We start from the raw sequence: 27,971 nt of genomic DNA, 5'->3' as shown, positions 1-27,971 counted from the left end.
TAATCCAGGCCGTAATAGTAAATCTCCTCTGCACCTTCTCTAAAGCTTCCACATCCTTCCCATGATGAGGCCACCAGAACTGAGCACAATACTCCCAAGTGTGATCTAACCAGGGTTTTATAGAGCTGCAACATTACCTTGCAGTTCTTGGACTCACTCCCCTGAGTAATGAAGGGTAACACACCATATGCTTTATTAACCACCCCATTAACTTGTACAGCAACTTTGAGGGATCTATGGACACAGACCTCTAATCCTCCACACTGCCAAGAGTCCTGATGTTAACCCTGTACTGTCTTCAAAGTTCAAAGTAAATTTATTATCAAACTACAATACCCATTTTCTACCCTGAAATTAATTTTCTTCTGGGCATTCACAGTAAATACAAAGAAACTCAGTAGAACCAATGAAAAAAATGCACAAGGACAGACAAACAACCAATGTACAATAGACAACAAGCTGTGCAAATAAAAAGTAAGAAAAACATAAATATCAAGAACATGTACTGGAGATTTCTTGAAAGTGAGTCCATAGGTTGGGGAATCATTTCAGTGTTGGGTCAAATCCACAGTGATTCACTTCGGTTTTGCAGGTTGAACTCCATTACCATTAATTGTTTTCTATAAAACCTCTTGTGACTCAAGCCATTTTTCCTTCTCTTAGTAATAGACTTATCCTGGAACCAAAGAAACCCAGAGCGTTGATGCGGGTGTTGGAAAGGCAGTGATATTCTTCTCAGCTCTCAGACAACCACGAGGAACCTCTGGCTGCAAGTTGAGATTGGTGGAAAGCCACAGCTCCTGAATCAAGCATGTCATCTGGAGGAGGCAGACTTTAGCAAATGGCACTGGTTCAACACCCAATGAAGCTCCTTCAACACAGTTCCCTCACATTCTCAGGGCAGCGTGGTTGAAGGAGCAACTCCAAGTGTTGCCTGATCTTTGGGCATCCAGTGCAGAGTGAGAGAGAGAAGAGCCAGACAGAGGATTTCCTCCTGAGCCTGAATGGCTGCCCTTGTTCTGAAGATACATTCATCCCTGGTGTTGCTGGAGGAGGAGCACTTAGTGTCTGCTGGCTCTCTGGTGGCCTTATGGGACCTCAGGGGCTGGGGTTTATGATGGATAGGGATGAGGTCATTTTAATTTTAAAAAAATGAATTTTGTAAACACTTAAATATGAGTTTGTGAATAAACTTTATTTTAAAGAAAAACAAATTAGAAACAGTGAGTTGGCCTTAACCTAATACTGTATTGGGTCACACTCCACATTGGTTAGAAGTTCCATACTACTGTGAAATTCAGTGCTTAAACCCAAACAGCATGGATCAACACTGCAGCTCCCAGACAGCAACAGTTGGTATTGGTAACCAACCTCCATGTTTCTGGTTGAAGGGCACCACAGTAACATAGCAATTAACATGATACTATTACAGCTTGGGGTGTTGGAGTTCAGAGTTCTGTTCCAACCTCATGAAGGACCCTGTGGAGTACATGGGTTTTCTCCAGGTGGTCCAGTTTCCTCTCACTGTCCAAAGACATACAGGTTAATAGGTGAATTGGTCATTGTAAACTGCCCTGTGATAAGGCTAGGATTAAATCAGGGGTTGCTCGGCAGCGTGGGTCTAAGGGCTGGAAGGGTCTGTTCCACATTGTATCTCAATAAATAAATACCCATATCTCCCTCCTGTGGAATGTGAGGAGGAGAAGCCTCCTCTTCCCAGAATCTGTGCTGACTTTTGCCACATAAAGTTTTGGATTTAACCACCAACCTTGTTTCTTTACTGAGATTGGGGGGGGGGGGGGGGGGTGGAAAGAGAAGAGAAGAGACACCCTTTCTGGAGAACGGTATATGCAATCACAACAAGTAGTAACGTTTCACTAAATACCAGTCAATTACTATTTATTTACAGAATTTACCATATTGGACTATTTTTGTACATTTTGTTTTGAGCATTTTGCTTAAATACATTTTCCAGGTTGCCCACAGTCTTAGTTCAAATTTACAACTGTAAAGAGAAGGTTGACAGTTCAGTATCATACAGATTGATGGAGGGTCCTCTCTCCTCAACCCCTCTCAAAATGTTGACTGTTTATTCCCCTCCAAAAATGCTGCCTGACTTGCTGAGTTCTTGCAGCATTTTCTGTTTTGGTAAAACTTTTGGGTTTTGTCTACACGCATGGCAGCATAGGACTGCAGTCTGTAAAGCAGCTCCACCTCGAAGGAAGGAAGCAAGCAGCAGAGTAACTATAGTTTGACCCTGATGATAGACAAATTGTTGTAAAATATTGAGCATTGGCACAAATCGGCAGCACGCCTTTAGCAAAGGAGAAAACAATAAATCTGACCAACGACTCTTCTGAGAAAAAACACTCCACGTTAGTCTTAGCACTTTGTTGGACAAACCACGGGAAGTCATTGTGACAGAAAGTTCTGGATAATGGCTGACAGGGGTTTTCAGGTATTAGTGGAAAGTCACTATGAGATCAGTCCAGATACAAAACTAAACTTGCCAGGAATGCCCTGTCCCAGGTGGTGGTAGAGGCAGATACAGTAGGGTGTGACTCTTAGATAGGCACATGGATGAAAGAAAAATGTAGGTTGATGGATGTGGGAGGGAAGGGTTAGATTGATCTTAGAGTAGATTAAAAATTCAGCACAACATTGTGGGCCAAAGGATGTGTACTGGGCTGTATTGTTCTGTTCTAAACCCTGACATGACCACAGCTATCTTAGAACTTCTTTTGATAGCTGCTCAAACCCATCACACTGCCCTCTCAGGAAGAAGGCCTGGCACCGAATCCTAATGGCTCCAAGCAGTCAGAGATGAGCAACAGCCTGGAAGTGTTGCAGTCCCTGTGTGGTAGAAGTGCCCCCACAGCACTGGAAAGAGGGAGTTGACCGTTGATGTCCTTCCGCCCTTTTAGCAAGTTCTTCCCATTCTTTGAGTGCAGGAGGTTTAATCCACAGGAATGTGTGCCATAAGTATCAGGAGGATATTAAAGATCGATGGAGAGAGTACTTTCAAGAACTTCTTAACCGCAAAAGCACTGCTAATCAAAGCCTCCAGTGACCTTAGGGAGAAGACATGGGGGGGGGGGGGGAAAGAGGCAGAGAAGAGAGAGAGAACCACCCAGTTTGAAAGAGATCATGATGCCATCAGGAGCCGAAAAGCAACAAGCCTCTGGTCCCTACAGAGATCCTCAAGGGAGAACAAGTACTCCTGCACCACATGCATGCCTTGCTCCTGCAGGTCTGGGAATAGGAACAATTACTCTCAGAGCTCAGGGATGCTCAAATAGTAAACATATCCTAAACAGATTGTAGCAATAACAGAGACATCTCCCTACTGTCAACAACAGGCAAAGTGCTTGCACACATAATTGTCAACTGAATCCTTCCACTTTCCATAGTACTCCTCCCAGAATCAGTGTGGTTTCTACCCATCTAGAGGTGCCACTGTAGACATGATCTTCACAGCATGCCAATTACAGGAAAAATGTCACCAGCAACCCTTGTACTTGGCTTTCATAAATTTAACAAAGGCATTTGATACAGTAGACTGCCAAGCTCCCTGGTGCATGGCTGTCCTGACAAGCACTTACAAATACTGAGCCTACTGTATGGTGGCATACAGTACCCACAGTTCAATAAAAGTTTATCAAAGTACATATACAGTTCTGTGCAGAAGTCATAAGTACCGTACCCAAGATTTTTCTTAAATATAAATTGTTCTAGATGTTTATTTTTTGTCTTCTGCATTAATGTGTCAGTCAAAAAGAGCAAATTTTAGATTTCCAAACATCTACATTACAAAAAATTAAATGTTAAGACAAATATTTGTATTTCATTAAAGAAAGTAACATTAAGTAATAGCAAACAGGAGAAAAATCTGCAGATTCTTAAGTCCTGATAAAGGGTCTTGGCCCAAAACGTCAACTGTTCACTCTTTTCCATAGAGGCTGCCTGGCCTGCTGAGTTCTTCCAGCATTTTGTGTGTATTAAGTAATAGACCACTTTTCAAATAAAAGCTTGATTAGTTTGTAGATATGTAGCCCAGTGCAAACAGGTGCTAATGATCAATAACATAATGAGTTGAATGAACTAACCTGATTAACTAAAACAAAAATGAATGTAGAAGGAATCAAACTGGGTGAAGGACAACCAAACTAAAAGGTAAAAGGTGAGGGTGTGGTAGATGTGACAGTTTAACCAAATCATCAATTCTTACACCATGGGAAGAGTGGGCACAGGAGCAAGACACAAAATGATCATCTTGCATCAACAAGGTCACCCCCAAGCAGAAACTTCACGGCGGAGTTTCAAGATGTGTGTCCAAGCTCTTCCGAAGAAGCACAAAGAAGTGGGCAAGGAAGAGGACCAGAAATGTAGTCAGCCATGGAAACTGAATACAGCAGATGAGAGATACATCAAACTGACCTCCAATCTAAATTGCAAGAAGTCCAGCACTGCTATCAGCTCTAAGCTCACAGAAACCACTGGAACCCAAGTACACCATTCTACAGACCAGTGCAGGCTTGTCAGAAGTGGCCTTCATGGAAGGCAGAGTTGCTACCAAAAAGCCATTCCTCTGAAGTGGAAACAAAGCCAAGAGACTCACCTAGGCACAAAAAACACAAGGACTGGGGTGCTGAACAATGGCAGCAGGTGCTCTGGACTGACCAAGTCAAAATTTTAAATTTTTGGCTCAAACAGGACACAGGACGTCGGAGAGCTGGAGAACTCTACATGGATGAATGTTTACAGCCAAGAGTGAAACATGGCAAGGTTCCCTGCAGGTTTGGAGCTGCATTTCTGCAAATGGAGTTCGTGATCTGGTCAGAGTTATTAGAATTCTCGATGCTGAGAATTATAAGCAGATTCTTATCCATCACGCACTACCATCAGGGAGGTCAGTCCCAACTTCAGTCTGCAGCAGGACAATAACCTCAAATACACGACCAAGGTTGTAAAGAACGATATTCAGCGAAAAGAACACACATTTGAAATATCTCGGAAATAAACTGCTCCAAGAATATAGCATTTCAGTTGCCCATAAGCCACCAGCAACATTGGGGAGAGTACTTTTCAGATTAAAAGAGCGAACCAATGCAGTCCACAAAATCCAATGCAAGGATGGCAGCAAATATTGCGTCGGTCAAACTGGGAGAAAACTATTGACAAGGGTCCATGAACACCAACTGGCTGTAAGTTGGCACAACCAACTCTCCCTGTCTCTAATCATGAAGATCGAGAGGGGCACAAATTCAACTGGGCATCAGTAAAAGTCACGGTGCAAGCAAACACACAGTATGTTAGAGAATTCCTAGAAGCGTGGTTTTCGTAAACAATTCTGTAAGCAGACATGTTGACCTCAGTCCTATTATGAATCAAAGCAGGCAAAATGCTACGCAACACACAAAATTCGCCACACAACCAATCAGCTACAAGATTTCCTCCCCACATTCCAATTCTGTAATGACCAATCAGATGATATAAGTAAATAATGGTCAAGCATTCGGAGGATGCACCACAATCCACAGTGCACTGAAGTCTCTTCGTATGGTGATGAAACGTTTGCAAGTAAATTGCCAGGATCGGAGAACAACTCAACCCAACCACCTACCACCCGAGCTCCACATTTTCCGAATTATTTCCAGAAGAATAAGAGTCCTGCAACAGATGGGATAGCCTCCACAGAGCCCTGATCTCAGCATCATCGAGGCTGTCTAGAGGGACAGAAGCAAGACAGCCAAATTCTGCAGAAAGATGCTTGGAACAACCAACCAGCTGATTTTCTTATAGAACTGCACAACAGTGTACCCAATGGAACTGATGCAGGTTAAAGGCAAATGGTGGACACACCAAATATTAATTTGATTCATTTTTTTTTTTTTTTTTTTAAAAAAACTTTGCTGCCCTTTCTAGTAATTTTTTTTGATATTTAGAAACTTTTCATTTTGAAAGCTTACTCGTTTTACATTTTTTTTTTAAAAAAACATGTGCCTAAGATTTTTGCACAGTACTGTATGTCACCTGAGGTTTGTTTTCTTGCGGGCATTCACAGCAACTACAAGAAACACAGTAGAATCAATGAAAACCACATCCAACAGGATGGGCAACCAACCAATTCAGCATTAGATGTGCTGAATTCAAATTCCTTTCTGTCAAGACAGGAGTCAAACAGGGGTGTATCATTGTGTCCACATTATTTGCCATCTTTATTGCTGCCACCCTTCACCTTATTGGCCAAGTTTAGTCACAGTGGATCCCAGACTTTTCAACCTCAACCGGTCCTAGGCCAAAACAAGCTCAGCATCACCATTATCATGGAACTTCAGTATGCAGATGAAAAATGCCATCGCAGCACATTCTGAAGAAGACCTCCAAGGTATCTTGAATATCTTTGCCAAGGCAGGTAGAGCCCAATGTTTTGTTTTGAATACAAAAATAGACACAGGTGCTATATCAGCCACTGCCCAACCAGCTCTCCATAAAAGGCGGTGATATCACCCTTGAAAATGTAGACTACTTTCATTACCTTGGCAGTATTCTCTCATCAAAAGCAGACCTTGAATCAGAGATCAACCACTGCCTGAGTAGTGGTAGTGCAGCCTATGCAAGGTTAAGGAAGAGTCTTCGAAGACTGATCTACAGGTCCAAATTTTTGGTCTATAGGTCCTTCTTACATTACTGTATGGAGCTGAATCATGGATACCTGAAAGCCCTGGAAAATACCATCACTAAAGATCTCCACGAAAAATTTTGAGGACACAGTGACGTACTGAAGGAGGCCAAGATGAACAGCATCTTCACCATGATAAAGCAACACAAACTCCAATGGATAGGTCATGTCATCCAGATGCTTAGCTCACATCTCCCCAGATCCTTTACTCCCTTGTTGAAGGTCAGTGAGCCCCTGGTGAGCAAAGGAAACGTTTTAAAGATAACATCAAAATCTGCCTGTAGAAATTCAACATTATATCTCAAAAGTGCAAAGATATTGTACTCAATAGATACATCTGGAGGAAATCTATTCAAGCGGGAGCTGTGCTACATGAGAGCAACCTCTGCTGTGTTGCAAAGAACTGAAGTAGCAAAAGGAGAGACTGAACAACCTCAAGGCCCAACCACAGCCACCACTTACTCGTGTCTACACTACACCAGAATATGTAGTTCCAGACTGACCTCTACAGCCATCTGAGGACACAACCCCACCCCTCAGAGAATCCCTTGGAGACCATTACACTCAACTCGAGTGACTGCACTACCAGAGAGGGAATGCTAGGATTCAGATCTGATGCAGAGAATGGCAGATAGCTTTAAGGCAGGATGGTAAAGCTCCCTACAGGAAACACCAAACAGCATTGAAGTTCACCTCAGGTTTCCCATTTCTAGATATGAGTGAGGGGATAAAAAGGGCGGTGAGGAATCTGTTCCCGGAGAAACAAAGGTGGATGTACTTGCCCAAGAGCAGCTGATTCCAAGAATAATAGGGCAGTCTGTATCCTCTAAAAAGAATGAGGACTTATAGAGACACAGAATTCATAACCAACATCTTCTAGCCAGTGTCAAAGACATTCAGGTCTCCACTAGCCATAACTAAAACCACCAACTGTGCACATGGAACAAATTAAGCTTGAATTCCATGGTCAACAAGGCTGTTGATTGATATGACCACTAGATGGCAGTGCTCCACACAAACTCCCTGCAGAGCCTTGATGTCTAGCAGTATTATGGAATCTAATACCAGCTAGAAATTAGAAGTGTTCATGTTGGCTGATCTTTTGTTCCTATACTTCTCTAACACCCATCACATTCCATCAAAAATGTTACAAAGTCCCCTTTTTTTTTTAAAATAAAGAAAATCAAATAATGGAGGATTTTCCTCAAAAGGTATGTGGTTTAGCAATACCACAAACTGTTTAGCACAGAAGCAGGCTCTCATATGCTCAAAGTCCCTTGACTTTTCCCAGCTCTCCACCCCCCCCCCCCCCCCACCAATCATTTGGGTGAGTTCCATATGTCCCTTCAGGACATAGGATTCATTAAATCTGGCAGAGCCCTGATGACCTTCACCAATTTGAACAGATCCTACTTGGATGCACCATGGCTTGGTACGTCCACTGCTTTGCCCAAGACTGCAAGAAATTTCTGTGGACACAGCCTAGTCCATCAGGAAAACCTGTCTCTCCTCAGTTTAACTCCCTCTGCATTTCCCACTGCCTCAGGAAACATAATCAAGAACCCCCTCCTACTCCAGACGTTTACTTTTCTTCTCCCATGAGGCAGAAGGTTCAAAGGCTTGAAAGCTCATACCACCAGGATCAAGGACAGCTTCTATCCCGCTGTTATCGACACTCTCATTCATTAAAAGATTAATTCCATCGAGTTAATCCTAATCTACTTTGTTGTGGCCTTTCCACTTTGTTTATTTGCACTGCCTACAACACTATATTCTGCATTGCGATTTTCTTTTTAGTACTTCAAGATACTTACGATCAGCCTGATAGCATGTAAAAGCTTCTCACTGGATCTCCGTACATGACAATAAACCAATATAGGCTCCCTTTTAGATCTCTCGTCCAAATGGAAATACGTTCTCTACCTCTCCCCTCAACAGCTTCACTTTCCCAAAGCTTACCTGTACACCCTTCAAGAATGGGTTGTGGTATTGCCCTTTGTAAATTCTCTCGAGGGGTGTGTGTAGAAAGACCAGCTCTGTTAGTTTAACCAAAATTCAACGCAGGTGTAAGACCAAATCCACTACCTGAGGAACTGGACCTTGGAGATGGGTTGCAAGGTAACCTGTACTTCTAGTCAAAGGACAATACATTCTCCTCTCACTATAGCAGGGTGACCGGACAGTGATCAACAAAGGCCAATTTCTAACTCTCTCTGCGCAGTTTCAGACATGGAGGAGGGACTGCAGTATTGTGAAACTGCATGGGTCCCTGCTTAACTTAGCTGGGAACAGTGCCTACAAATTCAGAGCTGAACCCCAGCTTGTTCTATGGTTGGGTGGGGGGAGGGGGAGGGGGAGAGAAACATGTAGGGCCTTGACCTGAAGCTTTGACTGACCGTTTCCCCCCACTAACCCACCAAATTCCTCCAGCGCTTTGTGTTGCTGCAAGAATGTGGATGGGAATTCTCAGTATCTGAGAATCTCTAGGAAGGCCAGTATTTATTTCCTCCAGAAGTCAGGGCGAGACATCCTACTGAACCGTGGTGAGGGCGTTCCCACTGAATAGAGTCACACAACACAGAAAAAGGAACTTCAGGCCACCACATTCCCCATGTCCCTCATCCCGTCACCGAGACTGGGAACTAAAAGCAGGTGAACACTTTGCCTTGTTCACACCTGGCGTCTTTATTTAAAGCAGGCGAGTTAGTCTGTCAGCAAGAGGGCTGCACTAAACAGTCTGTGCAGAAGAGGCAGTGTGACTTTCACCTGGACAAACATGCCCAGGACCCACCCACTTTTATGTTAACGCAGTCACTTCCATTTACACAGCACGAGAGCGGACCACAGGAAAGTAACAGCTGAGGACACCAGACACTCATTCTGGAGAGCTGGATTTCATGGAGTGCCATCCAGGAGGCAGTGGAGATGTTGAGGCCTAGAGCTTTACTGAGACAGGGACGTCGAAACCAAGTGTCTATAAATCACCAGTAGTCTTCAGCATCAGCTCCATCCCCACCAGCACCGTATCCCGGTGTTATACAGTGACAGACTTGTCCCCACTGGTACGCTACCCATGTTATACAGTGACAGGCCCATCCCCACCAATACCATACCCCAGTGTTATAGAGACAGACCCATCCCCACAGGTACTGTATCCCACTGTTATACAGTGACAGACCCATCTCCTTGGGTACTGTACCCATGTTATACAGTGACAGGCCCATCCCCACAGGTACTGTACCCCAGTGTTATACAGTGACAGAACCATCCCCACCAATAGTGTACCCCAGTGCTATACAGTGACAGACCCATTCCCCACAGGTACTGTATCCCAGTGTTATAGTGACAGACCTGTCCCCACCAGTACTGTACCCATGTTATACAGTGACAGATCCATCCCCACCAGTACTGTACCCATGTTATACAGTGACAGACCCATCCCCACAGGTACTGTATCCCAGTGTTATACAGTGACAGACCCATCCCCACCAGTACTGTACCCTGGTGTTATACAGTGACAGAACCATCCCCACAGGTACTGTACCCATGTTATACAGTGACAGACCCATCTCCATGGGTACTGTACCCATTATACAGTGACAGGCCCATCCCCACCAGTACTGTACCCATGTTATATGGTGACAGACACATCCCAAGTACTGTATCCCAGTGTTATACAGTGACAGACCCACCCCACCAGTACTGTACCCCAGTGCCCAGGGTTATACAGTGACAGACCAATCTCCATGGGTACTGTACCCCAGTGTTATACAGTGACAGACTCATCTCCACCAGTGTGGACTGTGCCAGAATCAGAGAGCTTGCAGCTTGGAAGGTCTCCTTCAGGATGCACTGGCTAACAAAACACATGACCCCGGCAAAATCTCCGTATCCCTACATTTCTCGGGCAGTGGGTCACCTCGGATGCAGGCTGCAGGATCATCACAGCGTGCTCTCCAGTGTATTGTAGTTGTCCTTGAAGCTCTTCAGCTCGAGAAAATGCTTGGGTCTCTTGCTCTTGTTGGACGGGAGGTAAGTGACCTGGATGGTGCTTGGCAAGGAGGCCTCAGGAGCAGGGGTCAAATCCTTGGCCGCATTCTGGTGCTGGGCCTGGCTCCGTGCACCCCGGGCTTGCAGGCTGTTGGAGGGAACACAGGTTAGCCAGGGCCAAATCAAGACCACCCCAAACCACCCGCCACCACAGGGGTGCTGGGGAGAGCCACAGAAACTGCCTGTCTTGCTGAGCTCCTCCAGCATTTTGTGTATGTTACCCAAAGTCCAGTTCACTATTTTATGCACAAGTACATGTACTCACTGGCAACTCTAGTAGGTACAAATGCTCGTTAATGCAAATATCCAATCATGTGGCAGCAACTCAATGCATCAGAGCATGCAGACATGGTCAAGAGGTTCAGTTATTCTTCAGTCCAAACATCAGAAATGTGATCTGAGTGACTTTGACCATGGTGCTAGACGGGGTGGTTTGACCATCTCAGAAACTGCTGATCCCCTGGGATTTTCATCTACAACAGTCTTTACAGTTTACACAGAATAGTTCAAAAACCCCAAAAAAAAAACAGTGGCAGCTCTACAGTGAAAACACCTTTGTTAATTAGAGAGGTCAAAGGAGAATGGCTTGGCTGGTTCAAGCTGACAGTAACTCAAATAACCATGCGTTACAACAGTGGTGTGCAGAAGAGTGGCTGCACGCACATGTTGAAGCTTGAAGCGGATGGGGTACAGCAACAGAAGACCACAAAGATACACTCAGTGGCCACTATTAGATAGGTGCAATGAAAAACTTGCAGCAGCATCGAATACACAACGTTCACAAATTAACACAAAGGGGTAGAGAAAGTGTCAGTGGTTGTAGAGATTAGAGGGAATCCACACATACTCACATGGAGGCCAGCTCGTTCACTGCATGCTGGTACTTCTGATACTCTGCTTTCCCAAAGGCCTGCAACGGGGGGGGGGGGGGGGAAAAATCAGATACATGAACACTTGCTAGCTCTTTCAATGTCTAGGAGAATGCAAAAGGCAAATGCAATGTCAGTACTCATTAGAGGGGACCGGAATATAAAAGCAAAGATTTAATGTTGAGGCTTTATAAGGCATTGATCACATCACAATTGGAATACTGTGAGCAGTCTTAGGCTCCATATCTAAGATAGAATGTGTTGGCTTTGGAGAAGGTGCAGAGATGGATTAAAATAATGATCTCAGGTATGAAAGGGCAAAGATATGAGTGTTTGATTGCTCTGTACTCTCTACAGCAGCGGTTCCCAACCACCGGGCCGCAAAGCATGTACTACCGGGCCCTGAGGAAATGATATGAGTTAGCTGCACCTTTCCTCATTCCCTGCCATGCACTGTTGAACTTGAACATAGGGTTGCCAACTGTCCCATATATGCTGGGACATCCCATATATTGGTTTGTCCCATATCTCCCCTGCTAAGGTACAGTGTTCCTATGAAACCTTTCGTGCTGAAATGGTGTGAAGCGAAGCAGCAATTACCATTAATTTATATGGAAAAAATTTGAGCGTTCCCAGAGCAAAAAATAACCTAACAAATCACACCAAATAACACATATAACCGAAAATAAATAACACTAACATATAGTAAAAGCAGGAATGATATGATAAATACACAGCCTATATAAAGTAAAAATAATGTATGTACAGTAGTTGGGAAAATGAAGGCAAAACCGATAAGTAGGGAAAAAATTCGGCACGTACGCGCATGCGCACATAGGTGCCCGCGCAAGGCTTCATGGTCATGGTAGTCTTTCCAGGGGTAAAGTGTCCCAGGATTTGACCGCTACTTCTGTCCCTTAAGAAAGTTGGCAACCCTAACTGTAAAAGACATGTTGAGGTGAGTTTAACCCTACTTGAACACCCCCCGCACCCCCACCCCCCCGCCAGTCCGCAAGAATATTGTCAATATTAAACCAGTCCGCGGTGCAAAAAAGGTTGGGGACCCCTGCTCTAGAGTTTAGCAGAATGGGGGGGGGGGGGGGGTGGTTCCTCATTGAAGCCTAGCAAATATTGAAAGGCCTACATGGAGTGGACATGTAGAGAAAGTTTGCAGTAGTAGGCAGTCTAGGACAGTGAAAGACCTCCCTTTAGAACAGGGATGAGGAAGTTCTGTAGTTAGTGGTTAATCTGTGTAATTCATTGTCACAGATTGGGGGGGGGGGTTGTAATTGGGTATATTTAAAGTGGAGGTTAATAGTTTTTTGATTTGTAAGGCATAAGACAGCAGCAGAATGAGGCCTCTTGGCCCATCTATTGCACCATTCTATCAGGGCTAATTTATTACCCGTCAACATTCTCCCTGTAACTACTAGCCAAGAACCCCTTAACCTCTGTTTTAAATATACTCAATGACTTGGCCTCCCCGCCGTCTGTGGCAATGAATTCCACCGATTCGCCATCATCTGGTTAAAGGAATTCCTCCTCTATTTTAAATGGACATTCCTCTATATTTGGTTTAAGGGGAACATGAGGACAAACCTCTTCACTCAGAGGGCAGTGTAAGTGTGGAACGAGCTGCCAGCAGAAGATGCATGTTCAATTGCAACTTTTAAAATAAGTTTGGTTAAGTGCAGGGGTATGGTCCAGGTGTAGGTCAACAGGACTGGGCAGAATAGTAGTTCAGCATGGACTAGATGGGCCAAATGTACTGTAGTGTTCTATGACTTATTGTGTTGAGTTTTATCACCTTGCTATATAGAAAGAATATTATTAATCTGGAAACAGCGCAGGAATGATTTGCCGCCAAATTATAAGGAGAGGTTGGATAGGCTGAACTTTATTCCTCGGAGCAAACGAGTTGAGAGGTGATGTTATATTTGTTAGAGCGTATGGGGCCGGCTGGTGGCACAATGACATCGGCGCTGGACCTGGGAGAGGAGGTTCCCGGGTTCGAAACCTGTCGGGTCTGCTCCCGAGTACACTTTCCACCCGTGCCAGGTTGAGTGTCGAGATCGCAACTCAACCTCATAAAACAAAGGGAAAAATACTGCGAAAATGTCTGTGTGAGGAGAGGCGTGCCACACAGTCTCTCTCTCACTTCGCGCCTTGTAAAAGCCATGAAAAAAGACATTACGGACGCACGCACGCAGGCACACGGCAAAAAAAAAAAAAAAAAAAGATTTGCTGGAGTGTAAAAGTGGTATTTTTAAAAAACTTTCTTATGCTTGCTTATATTTTTTATAATCACCTGTGTGAAATTGTTCAGTGAATTTCCAGTAATTGTACTGTAGCTGATTCTCTGCAGCTGTTGTCATACTGCTGACCTAACTATTTCTTAGGTTACTCCTTACAGTGGAATGTCTCATTATTACTTATTGAGATGCAGCGTAGAACAGGCCCCTCCTGCCCTCTGACCTGTGCCCCCAGCAATCTCCAACTTTATCCTCGCCTAATCACGGGATAATTGACCTAACCAGAATGTGGGAGGAAACCTAAGCACCCGGAGGAAACCCACGTGCTCATGGGGAGAACATACAAACTCCTCCTGACAGCGATGGGAACTGAACCCAGGTCACTGGTACTGTAAAGTGTAGTGCTGACCACTACTCTACCATGCTATCTGTCCAGTTTGTATAATATGACTATGATTTCTTCATTCTTGTTCATTTTTCCCTCTTCCTTAGAGTTGGTTAGTGTTATTTTCTTTCTCATGACCACCTCATTAAATGGTTGTAACCACCAAGTTTTATGCTTCATTCTTGATTTCCAAAGAACCTCTGGATCAGTATCATCAAATGCAGCAGAGCACAGGAGACAGAGTGGTGATCTTAAAGAGGTTGACTGCACTTAGTCTGTTTCTCAATAGTATCACATTGTACAGAATGCTGGAGGAACTCAGGTCAGGCAGCGTCTGTGGAAAATAAACAGTCAACACTTCGGCCTGAGAACCTTCATCAGGACTGGCAAGGAAGGGGGAAGAAGCAAAAACAAAAAGGTCAGGAGAGGGCAAGGAATATAAGCTGAAAGGTGATAGACGAAGCCAGGTTTGGGGGGGGGGGGGGGGGGGAAGAAATGAAGTGAGAAGCTGGGAGGTGATAGGTAGAATCAAGAATTAGAGGGCACAGGATTAAGGTGAGATGGGAAGAACTTAATAAGAACCTGAAGGGCAATTTAAAAAACACACAAAAGGGTGGTATGTGGTATGCTGCCAGAGATAAAGGTTGAGGCAAGTACAATATTAACTTCTAAAAGACAGTTGGAGCTACCTGGATTGGAAAAAGCTTAGATTCTGAGCCAAACGCTGACAAATTGCTATAACTTGGTCAGTAGAGACCAAATGGGCCGAATGGCCTGTTTCTGTGCAATGTGATTGTAAGAAGTCAATCCACACTGGCGCACTCCATCACAGCAATGACTGATGGTCTACTTACCTTCCAATGCATTAGTAGCTATGTACTAACTGTTTGTATTTTATGTACAGACACCCAAATCCCTTTGTACTGTACTGAAGTCTCCATTTAAACAACATTGTTTCCCTTAATTATAATGCTTACATTCCCCAATAAACTCTGCCTGTCTTTAACACCTTCCTTACTTACCGTCCATTATGCCGCTGGCATTTAGGGCAGCAATGAAGGTCTTCCATCTCTGGTGGTGTTTTGAGCTTCCTTCATCACGCAGTCAGTCAATTAAGTCCGGGTGGAGACTCAAGAATACCGTTGCGCTCAGACAGAAAAGGATTTTTTTGTTGCTGTTTCCGTAACAATTTTGTTTAACCAGACAGGGTTGTTAGCACTGGAGAACTGGTGGGTCACTCATAGTCTGACCTCTACCCTTTGACCTGTTTGGCATGGGTTACCTTACCGAGAGCCAAAGCTTAAAGCCCTGACTCCAGCCAACATAGCTCTCTGGGCCATTGAGACATGCAAGTCTCTAAACCATGACAAGATCGTGGTCCTCTTGGAGGTTTAACATCATAACTGAGACTGAAAGTCCAGGCACGACACAATGTGCTACCATTCAGCCCATTAATAATCCCTTCAAACCTACTTACCGCTGTCCCATATCGTGCCGCTTCATAGCCATCTATCAGCTTGTCGATGAGGTTCTTGCGGACCCCTCGGTAGGGCGAGTTGCCTTCTCGCAGCTCCAGCAGGAAGGTACGGAAACTCCTTCCTGTCAAACGTTTGCCGTGATCGGAGCCTTGGCTGAGTGGAATATCTGCGTGGGGAAAACGGCAGAATCTTCAGTAAGACCACAGTAGCGTACCAGTAAGCGCAACGCTACTGCAGCTCGGGCACTGGAATTTGGAGTTCAATTGCAGTGTCCCCTGTAAGCAGTTTGTATGTTCACATCATGAATGCATGGGTTTCCTCCCACAGCCTACAGACGTATGGGTTAGTAGGTTAATTGGTCCTGTGATTACGCTAATGTTAAATTGGTGGGTTGGGCTGGAAGGGCCCATTCCGCACTATATCACTGCACCGTAGGGGCAAAGGCCAATGCCTCTGCTCCCTGAGAAATCTCTCCATACCAGCCCCACTCTAGACTGCCCCCACTATCCCACTTCTTTCCTCAAATCAACCCCAATCTCATTTCAAGAGACTCAGCCAGTCAAGCAGTGCTTGCTGACCTGACGAGACCAAAAGACTGGGGGGGAAAGAAAGTGGGGTGCCAGCAGTTTCCAAAGCAATGCAGTCCCCTTACTGCACTTGCCTTGGGAATTTCTAGCTAGAGTGGTGAATCTGGGGAACTTGTTGCCACAGGCAGCTGTTGAAGCCAGGTCTTTATGTATATTTAAGGCAGAGGTTGATAGATCTTGATTGTCAAGGTATAAGGTACTCACCCAAATTCCCCTCCACTCTCTACAGGTAGAATTCCCTCCTAACCTCACTCTTGAAAGGCACAACTCAAATCTACCCCCCAGTCCCAAGACTCCACAGACATGAGACCTACACAAAGGTGCAGAACAAGCAGAAAACCACTTTTCCTTTAGAAGAGACATTAAAGTGGGCCCGTCAGAAGTAATTGAACAGGAGCATGGCTGTTCCGCCTGCTATTCCATTTATTCCTCAGCTGTAGAAATGAAAGGCCATTCAGATCCTCAATTTTGTATTGATTGTGACTTACTATCACATCAGATGCATATTCTCCTGCCCAGTGTAAGAGACAAGCAGCCTGCTCATGATCAACAGTTTTGTGTGATCTTGCTATACACAATGGTGCTCTTGGTGTAGCCTCCTCTACATTGGTGAGACCCAACATAGAATGGGGGACTGTTTCACTCCGTCAACTGAATAAGGCAAGTTCCCCCAGTCAGTGTCAATTCATGGCCTCCTCTACGGCCACGATGAGGACACACTCAGGTTGGAGGAGCAACACCTCATATCCTGTCTGGGTAGCCACCAACCTGATAGCACGAACATTGGTTTCTCTAAGTTCCCGTAAACTCTCTCTCTCTTCCCTTTTCTTCTACCTTTTTCTATTCCCCATTCTGGTTCCCCTCTCATGCCTTCTCTTCACTTCTTTGTGGTTTCCCTCCTCCTTCCCTTTCTCCATGCTCCAATGTCAGATTCCTTCTTCAGCACTTTACCTCTTTCCCCTATCACCTCCCAGATTCTCACTTCATCCACACACTCCCACCCACTCATCTACCCCCTCACCTGGGTTTACTTGTCACATGCCAGCTAGTGCACCACCCCCACACCTATTTTTAGCCCCTGTCCCTCTTCCTTTCTAGTCCTGATAAAGGGTTTCAGCCTGAAACATTAAACGTTTATTCCTCTCCATAGATGCTGCCTGATATCCAGAGTTCCTCCAGCATTTTGTGTGTAATGCTGTATGCCTAGCCAGTCGAGGGATGATGACAAAACGGTCAAAGTAATTTTCAAATACAAAAATTAAAAATAAAACAAGGCTTCAAAATAGGATTCAGCAGGATTACACTTGGAGGATCATGACCAACTGGTTGAAATTTCAGATGTTAAAGGTTGGAAATCAGAAATAGAAAACACAAGCTGCTTAAATTCTTGGTAGAGCAACCCTCAAAACACTGGAGGAAATCTGCAGGCCAGGCAGCATCTATTTTGAGAAATAAACAGTTAATGTTTCCAGCCAAGACCTTTTGCCAGATTCTGAAACGTTGACTGTTTATTCTTCTCCAAAGATGCTGCCTGACCTGCTGAGTTCCTCCAGCATTTTGCCTGTGTTGCTCTGGATTTCCAGCATCTGCAGGCTCCTGTGCTTTTTTTTATTATTATTATGTACACACAGTCAGTGCTGTTTCCACTTGACAACAGCAACTGCATTGTGAAATCTTATAATCTTTGAAGCATCTTCTAGTAAAGAGGGTCCTGCCTAGAAATACAACCTTTGCCTGCACTCACCAATGTGCCGGATGGCATCCAGAGCCTTCATCCTGTACAAGTAGTTATAGCGACCTGCGGACAGTAATGGAGAGGAGTGTCAGTCGTTGCAGCCACGTTCTTTCAGATATCCCTCAGCAATTAACAGCTTCTCATCTTTGGAGATAATTTGCCTCTGGATAACACTGTATCACAGTACAGAAACAGGTGTGCTATTCAGTAAGGGAGCTGTGAAGGAACACCTCATTATTACATATCTCTGGACAGGAATGGAAACTGGCTCTTCAGCCCACCGAGTCTGTGCTGACCTTTCAGAAGCAATTTGAATAGCCATGCACTATTCTCTTCACATTTAAAGATCACCTTTATTTGTCATATCCACATTGAAACAGTGAATTGCACCACTGAATTCCACATTTCCTTGAATTCCTCTTGATTCTAACACTGACCAATACCTTGGGGACAAGTTATACTGGTCCAATAAATGCACAAATCCACCTGTCTTTGGGGGATAGTAGAAAGGGAGGCAAATCAAAGTTAGCATATATTTTGAGAAGTTTAGACTATAAAAGCAAGGAAGATGTAATGCCCTGGCTTTATAAGGCATTGGAGAGAATACATTTGCAGTATTGAGTAGTTTTAGGCCCAATATCCAAGGATGGATGTGCTGACATTGGACAGGGTCCAGAGGTTATTCACAGGAATGAAAGAGTTAACATGAGGAGTGTTTGAAGGCTCTGGAGCAGTACTCACTCAAAGAAAACCTACTGAATACTGAAAAGCCTAGGTAGAGGAGACAGAGATGATGTTTCCAGTAGTGGTAGAGTCTAAGACCAGAGCACAGCCTCAGAGTGCAAGGACATCCCTTTTGCACAGAGATGGAATTATTTCTTTAAACTTCATCTCACTTTAAATACACATCCTCTAGTACTGGACATTTATCCAGAGGTTCTGAATGTCTACCTCAGCTGTGCATTGTGTAATTATATAAACACATCAGGTCTCCCCTCCATTTCTGAAACACCAGAGAAAGGAACTCAAGTTCTCCTTGTAGCTCATACTATCTAATCCTAGTAAAACTTGAGCTGTCCTTCTACTGCCCTTGCACTGCATTGTGTACAAAGCTAGACAGGGAGTTAAACACCTTCTCAAATAGTCACCCGAGTCTAAGCTTTCTTCAGAGTTTAAATGAGAAAACTCTGTGAAACTGCAGAAAGTTAAGTAAACCATGCATTAGATTCAATACAGAATAGTCATGCGCCTGAATATACCAATATTATTGATTATTCTCACGATCGGGTTAAACAAGGTAATAGAAACATGCAACATTCTATAGCCATGCCATGGATGAGAATGAACTCGTGGTGCGACAATAGCTTCATAGTGATGAATGATAAACAGAATACTTCCTTCAAAGTACATGTACTAAATGGTTACCAATATTGAGAAAGCTTCAGACTTTCAGATATTGCTGTTTCAAAGCCACCAGATAAAGAGTAGATGGAGATGTACATCTTTCTACCGTGTATGGTTCCAAATCAAAATCCAAATAAACCCATGTAGGAAATGTAAAAAACAGCTTACCAACAGAAAGTGACGCTTGTACAAAATGAACCAGGAACTGCATACAAAATAAACAATGCCTCTAAAGGCAGAACACTCCCTGCCAGACATTCACAATGTCAAATTTAACTACTGAAGCTAAAAGTCAAATGATCATTTCATTACGTCTTTGGCAAAAGAATGGACAGTCTTAGAGGCTGGTCTTGAAACAGTCTTACTGCACAGCTCTCGTTTCAAAAATGTCATCCTTCATGACATGCTCGCAATAATGTCTGATGAGCAGACCGATGACGTAGTACCCATTCAGAACGACAGTTGGGCAAGGTACCTCTGAAGGGAATTGTGCTCTCTTAATATGTCCTCCAACTCACTGTAGCCCCTCCGAGTCAAGAAAGGGACAGAGTTCACTGAAGTAATTCGGATTGGAAGAGGCTCCTGCTTTGTGATGCTTCCTTTGCACACATCTTTGTGTGCACAAATGGTGCCTCTGCCAAACAATGGGAGAATCTCAGCAGAAGAGTCTGTGGCGAGTGGGGGTGGGGGTGGGGGGAGAGGAGAAAATCCCGTCAGCTGTGTTCTTAAGATGTTTGAATGACCATGTACTGCCTTAGGAGTTGAGAGTTCATCACGGTTGTTGGAAATATGGTCGCAGTCAATGAGAGTTGGCAGGGGTAAGCAGACCTCCCCTTCTATTGAATCCAGGACAAATCCACCAGCTCTGCTTCCAGTAGCTTCTGATGTTCCAGGACATGTCTCTAGAGTGCCCAGGGGGTAGCTACAGCTGATGGATACTCAGCTGGCTCCATGCTGTGGGTACACTAGAATCAGTAGAACCCAAGATGCTGGCCCAAATTTACAGCTGTATCTGGGTCTAATTCTACCGACGTGTCAATAGGTTGGTTCAGTGTATCCATTTGCATTCTGCAATATTGTTACTGCTTCTCCAGTTCTCCTTGCTACCCTCGCCAGATTCTCCACCACTCTCCAGGTGACTGTCTTGTCCACATTTGGACTGACTGTCTCAGGGCTTCTCTGGCCAGTCTCAGCAACTCAAACGTTGTGGTGCAGCGAGTGAGGGTTGTGAGTTGGCTCTGTTGAAAGTCGAGACACTAACGCACTCGTTTGCACTTATTAAGTGGTGAACACCCACGTTTCCAAGTTGGGTGATTTGGTTTGAATCTGAAGCAGAGGATACAAGTTCAGGAAGAGGACTGGGGAACAATTTGGTGTGAAACGTGCCCGGAAGCTGGTTCCCATCTTTGTCTGCTGCTTTGACTTCACCTTCTGTTGAACAACCATGTCATATTAGTGGTCTTGCACCAATGGTTGGTTCTTCAGTCAGCTTCCCAGACAGACGACCACCATGTCTAAGTCAGCTGCTGCTCCAGACACCTCTGCATCTGCTAAGGCAACCTCAGCTTCATGCTCCTCCTTGAGCACACTCAATACAGCTTCTACATAAATTTTCTTCCATGTCTAAATAAGCTTTCTCAATTAGCATTTTAGCTTCACACTTAGCATACGCTGCTCTCATTCTTGCCGCTTCAGCTCTATCATGGGCTCGAGCTGCAGCTATGCTCATTGTGGCTTTGCTTGAGCGTCATCAAGACGCAATCAATGTGCCATGTTCTGACCTGACTTCCAGGACTCGGTGATGACGTTCTTAGGGTCAGAAGTTGACATTGTAGTGTACACTGTTCAGATTGCTGTTTCAGGGGCGAACATAGAGTGAATCATGTATCACTGTGTTTGCTCCAAGTTGAAACCCAAATTAATGATGGAAAGAAAAACAAAAGCAGCTTACAAACATCAAGTGATGTTTGTACAAAATGAACAGAACCTATAGAAGCAAAACAGTCCTGTTGCCTTAACTTTGGCCAGTCCCATCATTCCCAACTGTGCTTGCTCTCCCACCACAGGTCTTTCCTCCCCCCCCAGCAACCCAACATCTGTGCAACTTCCAGCAGAACTCACACTCTCTGCATTCTCCTCCTGATAGCTCTGTTATCCTCTACAACAGAACATAAAGTACAGCACAGTACAGGCCATTTGACCCATGATATTGTGTTGATCTTTTAGCCAATTATCCTTTCCCTCCTCGACCAGAACTGAACACCATACTCCAAGTGTGGTCTAACTAGGATTAAAAGAACTGCAATATTACTTCATGCCACTTAAACTCAATCTCCAGACCAACGAAGATCAACACACCACATGCCTTCTTCAGCACCCTATCACCTTGTGCAGCAACTTTAAGGGATCTGTGGACGTGGATCCCAAGATCCCTCTGTTCCTCTACGCTAAGAATCCTGACGTTAACCCTTACTCCACCTTGAAGTTGAACCTTCCACAGTCAATCTCCACACTTTCCTAGATTGAACTTCCTTCTGGCCACTTCTCAGTCTAGCTCTGCATTCCATCAATGTCCTGTTGTAAACTACATCAACTTTCTATACTATCCACAGCATCACCAACCTCCATGTCATCTGTAAACTTACTAACCCATCCATCCACTTCCTCATCCATGTCATTCATAAAATTCACCAAGAGCAGGGGTCCCAGAACATATCCCTGTGGAACACCACCAGTCACCGACCTCCAGGTAGAATATGCTCCATCTACTACCACACTTTGACTACTGTGGGCAAATCAAACCCGAACCTACACAGCCAGGATAGCCTGGATCCACCACCAGTGCTCATGCCTTCAGCTGATAGCCTAGAGTTTAGGAACATCTTCCCAACTTCCTTCGATCAAGGTAGTGGTCAAGTGGCTCCAGGTCTCCTCCACTCCTTGTACTGTTTTAGGCAATGCATTACTAGTGCCCATAACAAACATTCTGCTGGCAGGAGCTTAGTACCTTGAGCAGATCATTGGTTGATCCAGATACCAGTTTCTTGTGCCTCTTTATTCCCGTGTGTTACCTCCACTGCAGACTACCTTGGGTTCTCCGGTCCTTCATACCTCTGTACTTCTACCTGTAATCCCCCCCCCCCCCCCCCCCCCCCACGGATGACCTTGGCTTATCAGGTCCCTCATGCCTCTGTATTCCTGCCAGTAGTCTTCCCCCGCCCCCCTTGGACAACCTTGGGTTCTTGGTTCCCTCATGCTTCTATATTCCTGCGTGTAGTCTCCCCCGTGGACTACCTTGGGTTCTTGGGTCCTGCAGCTGCAGCAAGCGCACATCATCTTCATCAAGTAGCTGTGGCTCATAGTCGAGATCCTGGACCTTTAGGAGTCTCCGGTCTATCTCCTCTCTCAGGTCCTTTTGAGTCACATGGAAACAAGAGCAGCAAAGTTAGCCCAAGGTTACCACGTTGCTCTCGGTAGACACATTTTAGCAATATGCAGCCTGTTCGAGTTTGGAATGCAGTACTCTTCATATTGGCATAAATACAGAAAGGGGGTGGCACAGTAGTGTAACACTATTACAATGCCAGCAACACGGGTTCAATTCCCACCACTGTCTGTAAGGAGTTTGTACATTCTCCTTGTGACCCTGTGGGTTTCCTCTGGGTGATCCAGTTTCCTCCCACAGTTCAAGATGTATGGGTTAGTAGGTTAATTGGTCACAAGTGTAACTGGGCTCGTTGATGCATCTCTAGATAAGTAACATAAAAATAAAACTTGCAGCAGTGCAGAAACAAGCACTTTGATTCAAGGGGTCACCCACTTATGATGGAGGTGAGGAAGAATTTCTTCCCTTGGAGTTTAATGATTTTTTGGAAGTCTCTACCTAACAAAATGGTGGAAACAAGTCATCAAATATATTTAATGCTGAAACACGCAGATCTCAGGAGAGAAAGACTCTAGGGCTCAAACTGAAGAGTGTAGCCATGGGATAACTCTGGAACAGCCGCAACATTATGGAATAGTACAGGAGGCTCAGGGGTCAAATGACCTCCACCTGCTCCTGTTTATGGTCTTATTAAAATGTAATGGACACAGATACAAAAATTAAATCAGAAAGGATAAGAGAACATTACTCTTCTTCTGAAGGACGACTATAAGAAGCTCCTGTCAAAACCTTAATGCCACTTCACAGTCCAATCATTAAACGTGACAGGGTAGCCATTCCAGGGGGTGGGCATGAAAAGGCTTCTAAAGGCCTGGGGTCAAAATTCTGCCTCAGCTCATCCAACCCTCTGGGTCACTCTCTCCAGAATCCCAACATTCTCCTGACCGCCTCCCCATGAAACTCAGCCTCAAATCATGGCTGAACCCCATTCTTAATCACCAACTAAAGTTCAAAGTAAATTTATTATCAAAATATGCAAATTTCACTGTATACTACCCAAAGAATCATTTTCTTGTAGGCATTCACAGCAAAACAAAGAAATTGTATCAATCAGAAACTACCCACAAAGACCGTCAAAAAAAAAAAACAATGTGCCAAAGACGACAAACTCATGTTCTTGATAATACAGAGACCATGAGCTGTAGAGTCCTTGAAACAGAGTCCGTAGGTTGTGGAATCAGTTCAGGGTTGAAGTGAGTAAAGTTATCCACACTGGTTCAGGAGCCTGATGGTTGCAGCGTAATAATTGTTCTTGAACTTGGTGGTGTGAGACCAAGGCTGCTGTACCTACTTCCCGATGGCAGCAGTGGGAAGAGAGCACCCCAGAGCCTTGGGAACATTACTGAAGGATTTTTACTGATTGATTGCTACAACACAGCTTGGAGTAGAGTGCCTACTTCAGGATTCCCTTGTTCAACATGCCAACAATGGCTCCTGCCCATCAGAGCTGCTGGGAGCAAGATCCGTGTACCAATGCCAACAGTGTTGAGGAAATTAGCCTTGCTCATCCCATGAAGTTTACTATCAGGTTACACAGCAGTGTGGACAGGAGTCCATGTGCCACCTGCCCTGCACTGGTCAGATACTAACCTTGGGCGCGTTGTGCCCAATGGGGACATGGGGGCCTCTCCGGGATTTCATGGCGAACCTCATGATCTGGCGCTTGACAAAGATGAAGAGGAGGACAAATATCTGAGGATAAAAGACAGCAACATTAGGAAGGAAAACACATGCCAAATGAAGGATGATGCCATAAGCTTGGTTCTAATCCTGGGAGGTACAGAGATCCCTGGGCACCTCATAGACCAAGGTTCCAATGTGCAGGATTGCAAGAGGCTGCAGAAGGTTATAGACTCAGCCAGCTCCATCAGAGGCACAACCCACCCTGCTTTTGATAATGCTTCAGGAAGGCAGCATCCCATGAAAGATCCACCCCACCCAGGTTCTTCTCATTGCTACCATCAGGGAGGAGGTACAGGAGCCTGAAGACCCACACCAAATATTTTAGGAACAGCTTCTTCCCCTCCGTCATCAGGACTATCAGACCATTGTCAAAACACATTCAATCTCAAATCTTTCTATCCCACTCTGAACACAAAGGCAATTCCAGACACAGTCACAGGGTGGGTCTCTGAAATAGAGATTACAAATGCTAAAATCTAGAGCAACAGTCTGTTGGGGGTTCTCAGCAGGTCAAGCAGCATCTGCAGGAGGAAAGAAATGTATGTTTCAGCTGGCGACCTATATCAAGTCCCTCAAAATCTCTCTGGCTCTTTCACATACTTGATGCAGGGTCTTGATGTGAGATGTCTACAATTCCTTTCCTCCCACAGATGCTGCTCCACCCACTGAGTTCCTCCAGTAGAGTGTCTGCAGTCTCTATAATAACATTGCAAGTAATCAAGGGCACGTAGGGATGTCAAATGGACGCAAGATCCTGTCAATAAATGAGTTAAAAGACCTTGAGCACCAAGTCACAGGCTGCTCAGCATCAATAATTTATAGTAAAATTACTGCAAAATTACGAAGAAACAAATCTGAGAATTGGGATGTCACATTGCAACTTTACAAAACATTGGTTTAACCACACTTGGAGAAGCAACATGTGCAGTTCTGATTGCCACACCACAGGATGCTGTTGCAATGGAGAGTGCTTGCAGGACAAACTGGATAGGCTAGGTTTATTTTAGAACATAGAACAGGCCCCTCAGCCCAAGTGTTGTGCCGACACTTTAACCTACTCTAAGATCAATCCAAATCTTCCCTCCCTTGGAATCAATCCTCCATTTTTCTTTCATCCATGTGCTCATTAAATGGCCCCAATGTATCTGCCTCTACCACCATCCCCAGTAGGGTGTTCCATACACCACTACTCTTTGTTTAAAAAAAAACCTCTGCCAGTCCCTCCTACAATTTCCTCCGGTCACCTTAGAAAGTTATGCTCCCTCGCATCAGCCTCCCCCGCCCCCCCCCCCCCCAGGAAAAAGTCTCTGGCTGTCCACTTGATCGATGCCTCATCATCTTGTACATCTCTATCAGGTCTCCCCTCATCTTCCTTTGGTCCAAAAAGAAAAGTCCTAGACAATGAGCCCCTATAAAGAATTGAGGGGACTGCTGAGAGGATCATCGGAATCTCCTTTCCACCCATCTGAGATTTTTATCAGGAGCACTGCACATGCACGACCTTAGCATTTTCAATTACCCCTCCCATCCAATCTGAGAAGATGGGCAACACCTGGGGACAATATGAGAGACTGGGCCAGACACATGACTCTGGCAAGCTGCTGTTGGTAGTCTATGCCCCAGTAGGGGTAACCACCCATAACTAACACCCATCTTATAGGCATTCTCAGTTTGTTATATATTATAAACAGAGAAGATTAGTGAAATCAGAGCACCCAGTGAAACTAAACCTGATTCTGATGACAGTCTTCTATCCCATTTATATAGAGGATACAGGGTAAGGAGTAACCAGTAAAAACAAACACCCAACCTATAGGTATTCCCCCAGTCTTTCAGACAGAATTGGAAAGATAAGGTGTCACTACCAATAACTAACGCCCTTCTTAGAGGCTTCCTGGTTTGCCATACAGAATCCAGTGTCACCCAGGACCATAAAGGAGGAGATACAGGAGCCTGAAGCATACATTCAACATTTTCAGGAACAGCTTCTTCCCCTCTGCTATCAGATTTCTAAATTAACAGTGAACTCATGAACACCTCCTCAGTATTAGGTGCCCCTCCCCCCCTTTTATGCACTGCATATTCATTTTCATACATTACTTATTACAATTTATGTATTGCTAGTACACGACATACGCCAGTGATATTAAACCCGTTTCGGATTCTAGACAAGACCACGAATATCTAACAGTAACGAACACCCATCTTGCAGGCACTCTCCAGTTTGTCATCTAGAATAAGAGAAGATGGGGATAACGAGCAATAATATCTGCAATACAGTCATTTTCCTCATTTTGCCAAAACGAATAAATAGAAAAGGTCAAGGATAACTAGTAATAATTAATACCCATCACAAGTATTTCCCAACCTGTCATAACTAATAGCCGGGATAACCACCGGTAACTAGCAGCCCGCTGACACTCACTAGGCTGCCGTAGGCCATCACCAGCACCACATTCACCCCGGACAGACTCTTGGCACTCATCATAATCGTCCCGGTCCGAAAAGGCAGCACCGTCCCGCTTGTTGCAACACTCCTCCACCTAGGGCCGTTCGAGTGCAATTTAAACGGTTGACTGCACGACGCCGCCTCCGCCCTCGGATCCTTTAAACTCGAGCGATGGTAGGGTACAAACTCTCGCGAGGTTTCAGCCCACCGTCCATCCTCGGAAAGACTCGGGTATCTCCGGTTAGCCGACGCATGGCGAGTGTAATATATATGTATATCGAAATTTTAAAGTTATCGATTAATTTATCTTAAAACAGAATAACTCACGTGAAAGCAATCACATTATGTGAAAGATATAATTTGACTTCCTATCGATAACGAGAAGGGGATGAAAATCCGAAATTTCGGGAATCTTCGGCAGCGATAGGAAAGGGCTAGCCGACGGTTTAAGGTTCGGGAATCTTCGGCAGAAGTCGGAAATTTCTCGGCGCTGGACCCACGGGATTGGCGGGAAAACGTCTGAGGGGGCAAGAGGGGAAATGTCACGAAAGGGGCAGAACTAATCAGTTATTGTTGTGGGATCGGAGTGAGGAATTCGGCGCTTATGAAAAGCATAAGCGAATCGCATCCAAAAGAAGGGCTCCTAAATTACGGCAATGCCACATTCGATTACATTTACACGCGTCCCACAGTTGAGGGGAAAGGGGAACAAATAAAATGGCGTCCGCATAGCTGAAGGCTCCTTGAGGGAAAAGATATCACATGACAAGGGTGTCTCTGTGAACGCGCAAGAACAAAAAACGCTCAGATCGAATTTGGATAGAAATTATCTCAATGATACATTTATTTTCTTTTTAGGCAATATAAACTGCAGGTAGATGGAAGGAATGAAAATAATAAAATTGGCTGTGACGACATGGGCTTCCAAATGGCGGCACGCTGAAGAAAGCCC

General features: G+C 44.7%; 2 protein-coding genes across 9 annotated transcripts in view; one reads left to right on the top strand and one right to left on the bottom strand.

The window, feature by feature from the left end:
* Window positions 1-1,755, top strand: part of LOC140212444 (tuftelin-like) — a 29,363-nt gene extending 27,608 nt beyond the window's left edge. For 2 of the 4 annotated variants that reach the window (XM_072283262.1, XM_072283253.1), the window contains exon 13: window positions 664-1,751. In XM_072283262.1, coding sequence (XP_072139363.1) covers window positions 664-727 — 64 coding nt within the window. In that variant the 3' untranslated portion in view covers window positions 728-1,751. Of the gene's footprint in view, window positions 1-663 lie in introns of all 4 variants that reach the window. The other 2 variants (XM_072283271.1, XM_072283243.1) reach the window with 2 other exon arrangements.
* Window positions 1,229-27,752, bottom strand: c2h1orf43 (chromosome 2 C1orf43 homolog). 5 transcript variants are annotated; one of them, XM_072283293.1, is made up of 8 exons: window positions 26,996-27,333; window positions 24,478-24,579; window positions 22,737-22,854; window positions 18,048-18,101; window positions 15,716-15,882; window positions 11,584-11,642; window positions 10,602-10,820; window positions 1,229-6,916 (listed from the first exon to the last, which is right to left on the bottom strand). In XM_072283293.1, exons 1-7 carry the CDS (start codon window positions 27,056-27,058, stop codon window positions 10,625-10,627), a joined length of 759 nt encoding a protein of 252 aa, XP_072139394.1. In that variant the 5' UTR covers window positions 27,059-27,333; the 3' UTR covers window positions 1,229-6,916; window positions 10,602-10,624. The 5 variants fall into 5 exon arrangements, with proteins under 5 accessions (XP_072139394.1, XP_072139404.1, XP_072139384.1 ...); XM_072283303.1 differs by lacking the exon at window positions 26,996-27,333 and adding an exon at window positions 27,347-27,752 and having other exon boundaries at window positions 1,229-10,820; XM_072283283.1 differs by having other exon boundaries at window positions 1,229-10,820.
* Window positions 27,753-27,971: the final 219 nt, after the last annotated feature.

The sequence above is a fragment of the Mobula birostris genome, chromosome 2, assembly GCF_030028105.1.
Source record: "Mobula birostris isolate sMobBir1 chromosome 2, sMobBir1.hap1, whole genome shotgun sequence".
Classification (NCBI taxonomy): domain Eukaryota; kingdom Metazoa; phylum Chordata; class Chondrichthyes; order Myliobatiformes; family Myliobatidae; genus Mobula; species Mobula birostris.
This window is presented reverse-complemented; position numbering and strand designations above follow the sequence as displayed.

What these genes read in the sequence shown, in the direction of transcription:
- c2h1orf43 (XM_072283283.1), bottom strand. Translation starts at nt 27,058, where the DNA reads ATGATGAGTGCCAAGAGTCTGTCCGGGGTGAATGTGGTGCTGGTGATG. An exon ending in GCAGGACCCAAGAACCCAAG is followed by an intron (nt 18,102 to 22,736) that starts GTAGTCCACGGG and finishes TACTGTCCGCAG; the next exon opens with GTCGCTATAACTACTTGTAC. An exon ending in GTGAACGAGCTGGCCTCCAT is followed by an intron (nt 10,821 to 11,583) that starts GTGAGTATGTGT and finishes TCCCTCCAACAG; the next exon opens with CCTGCAAGCCCGGGGTGCAC.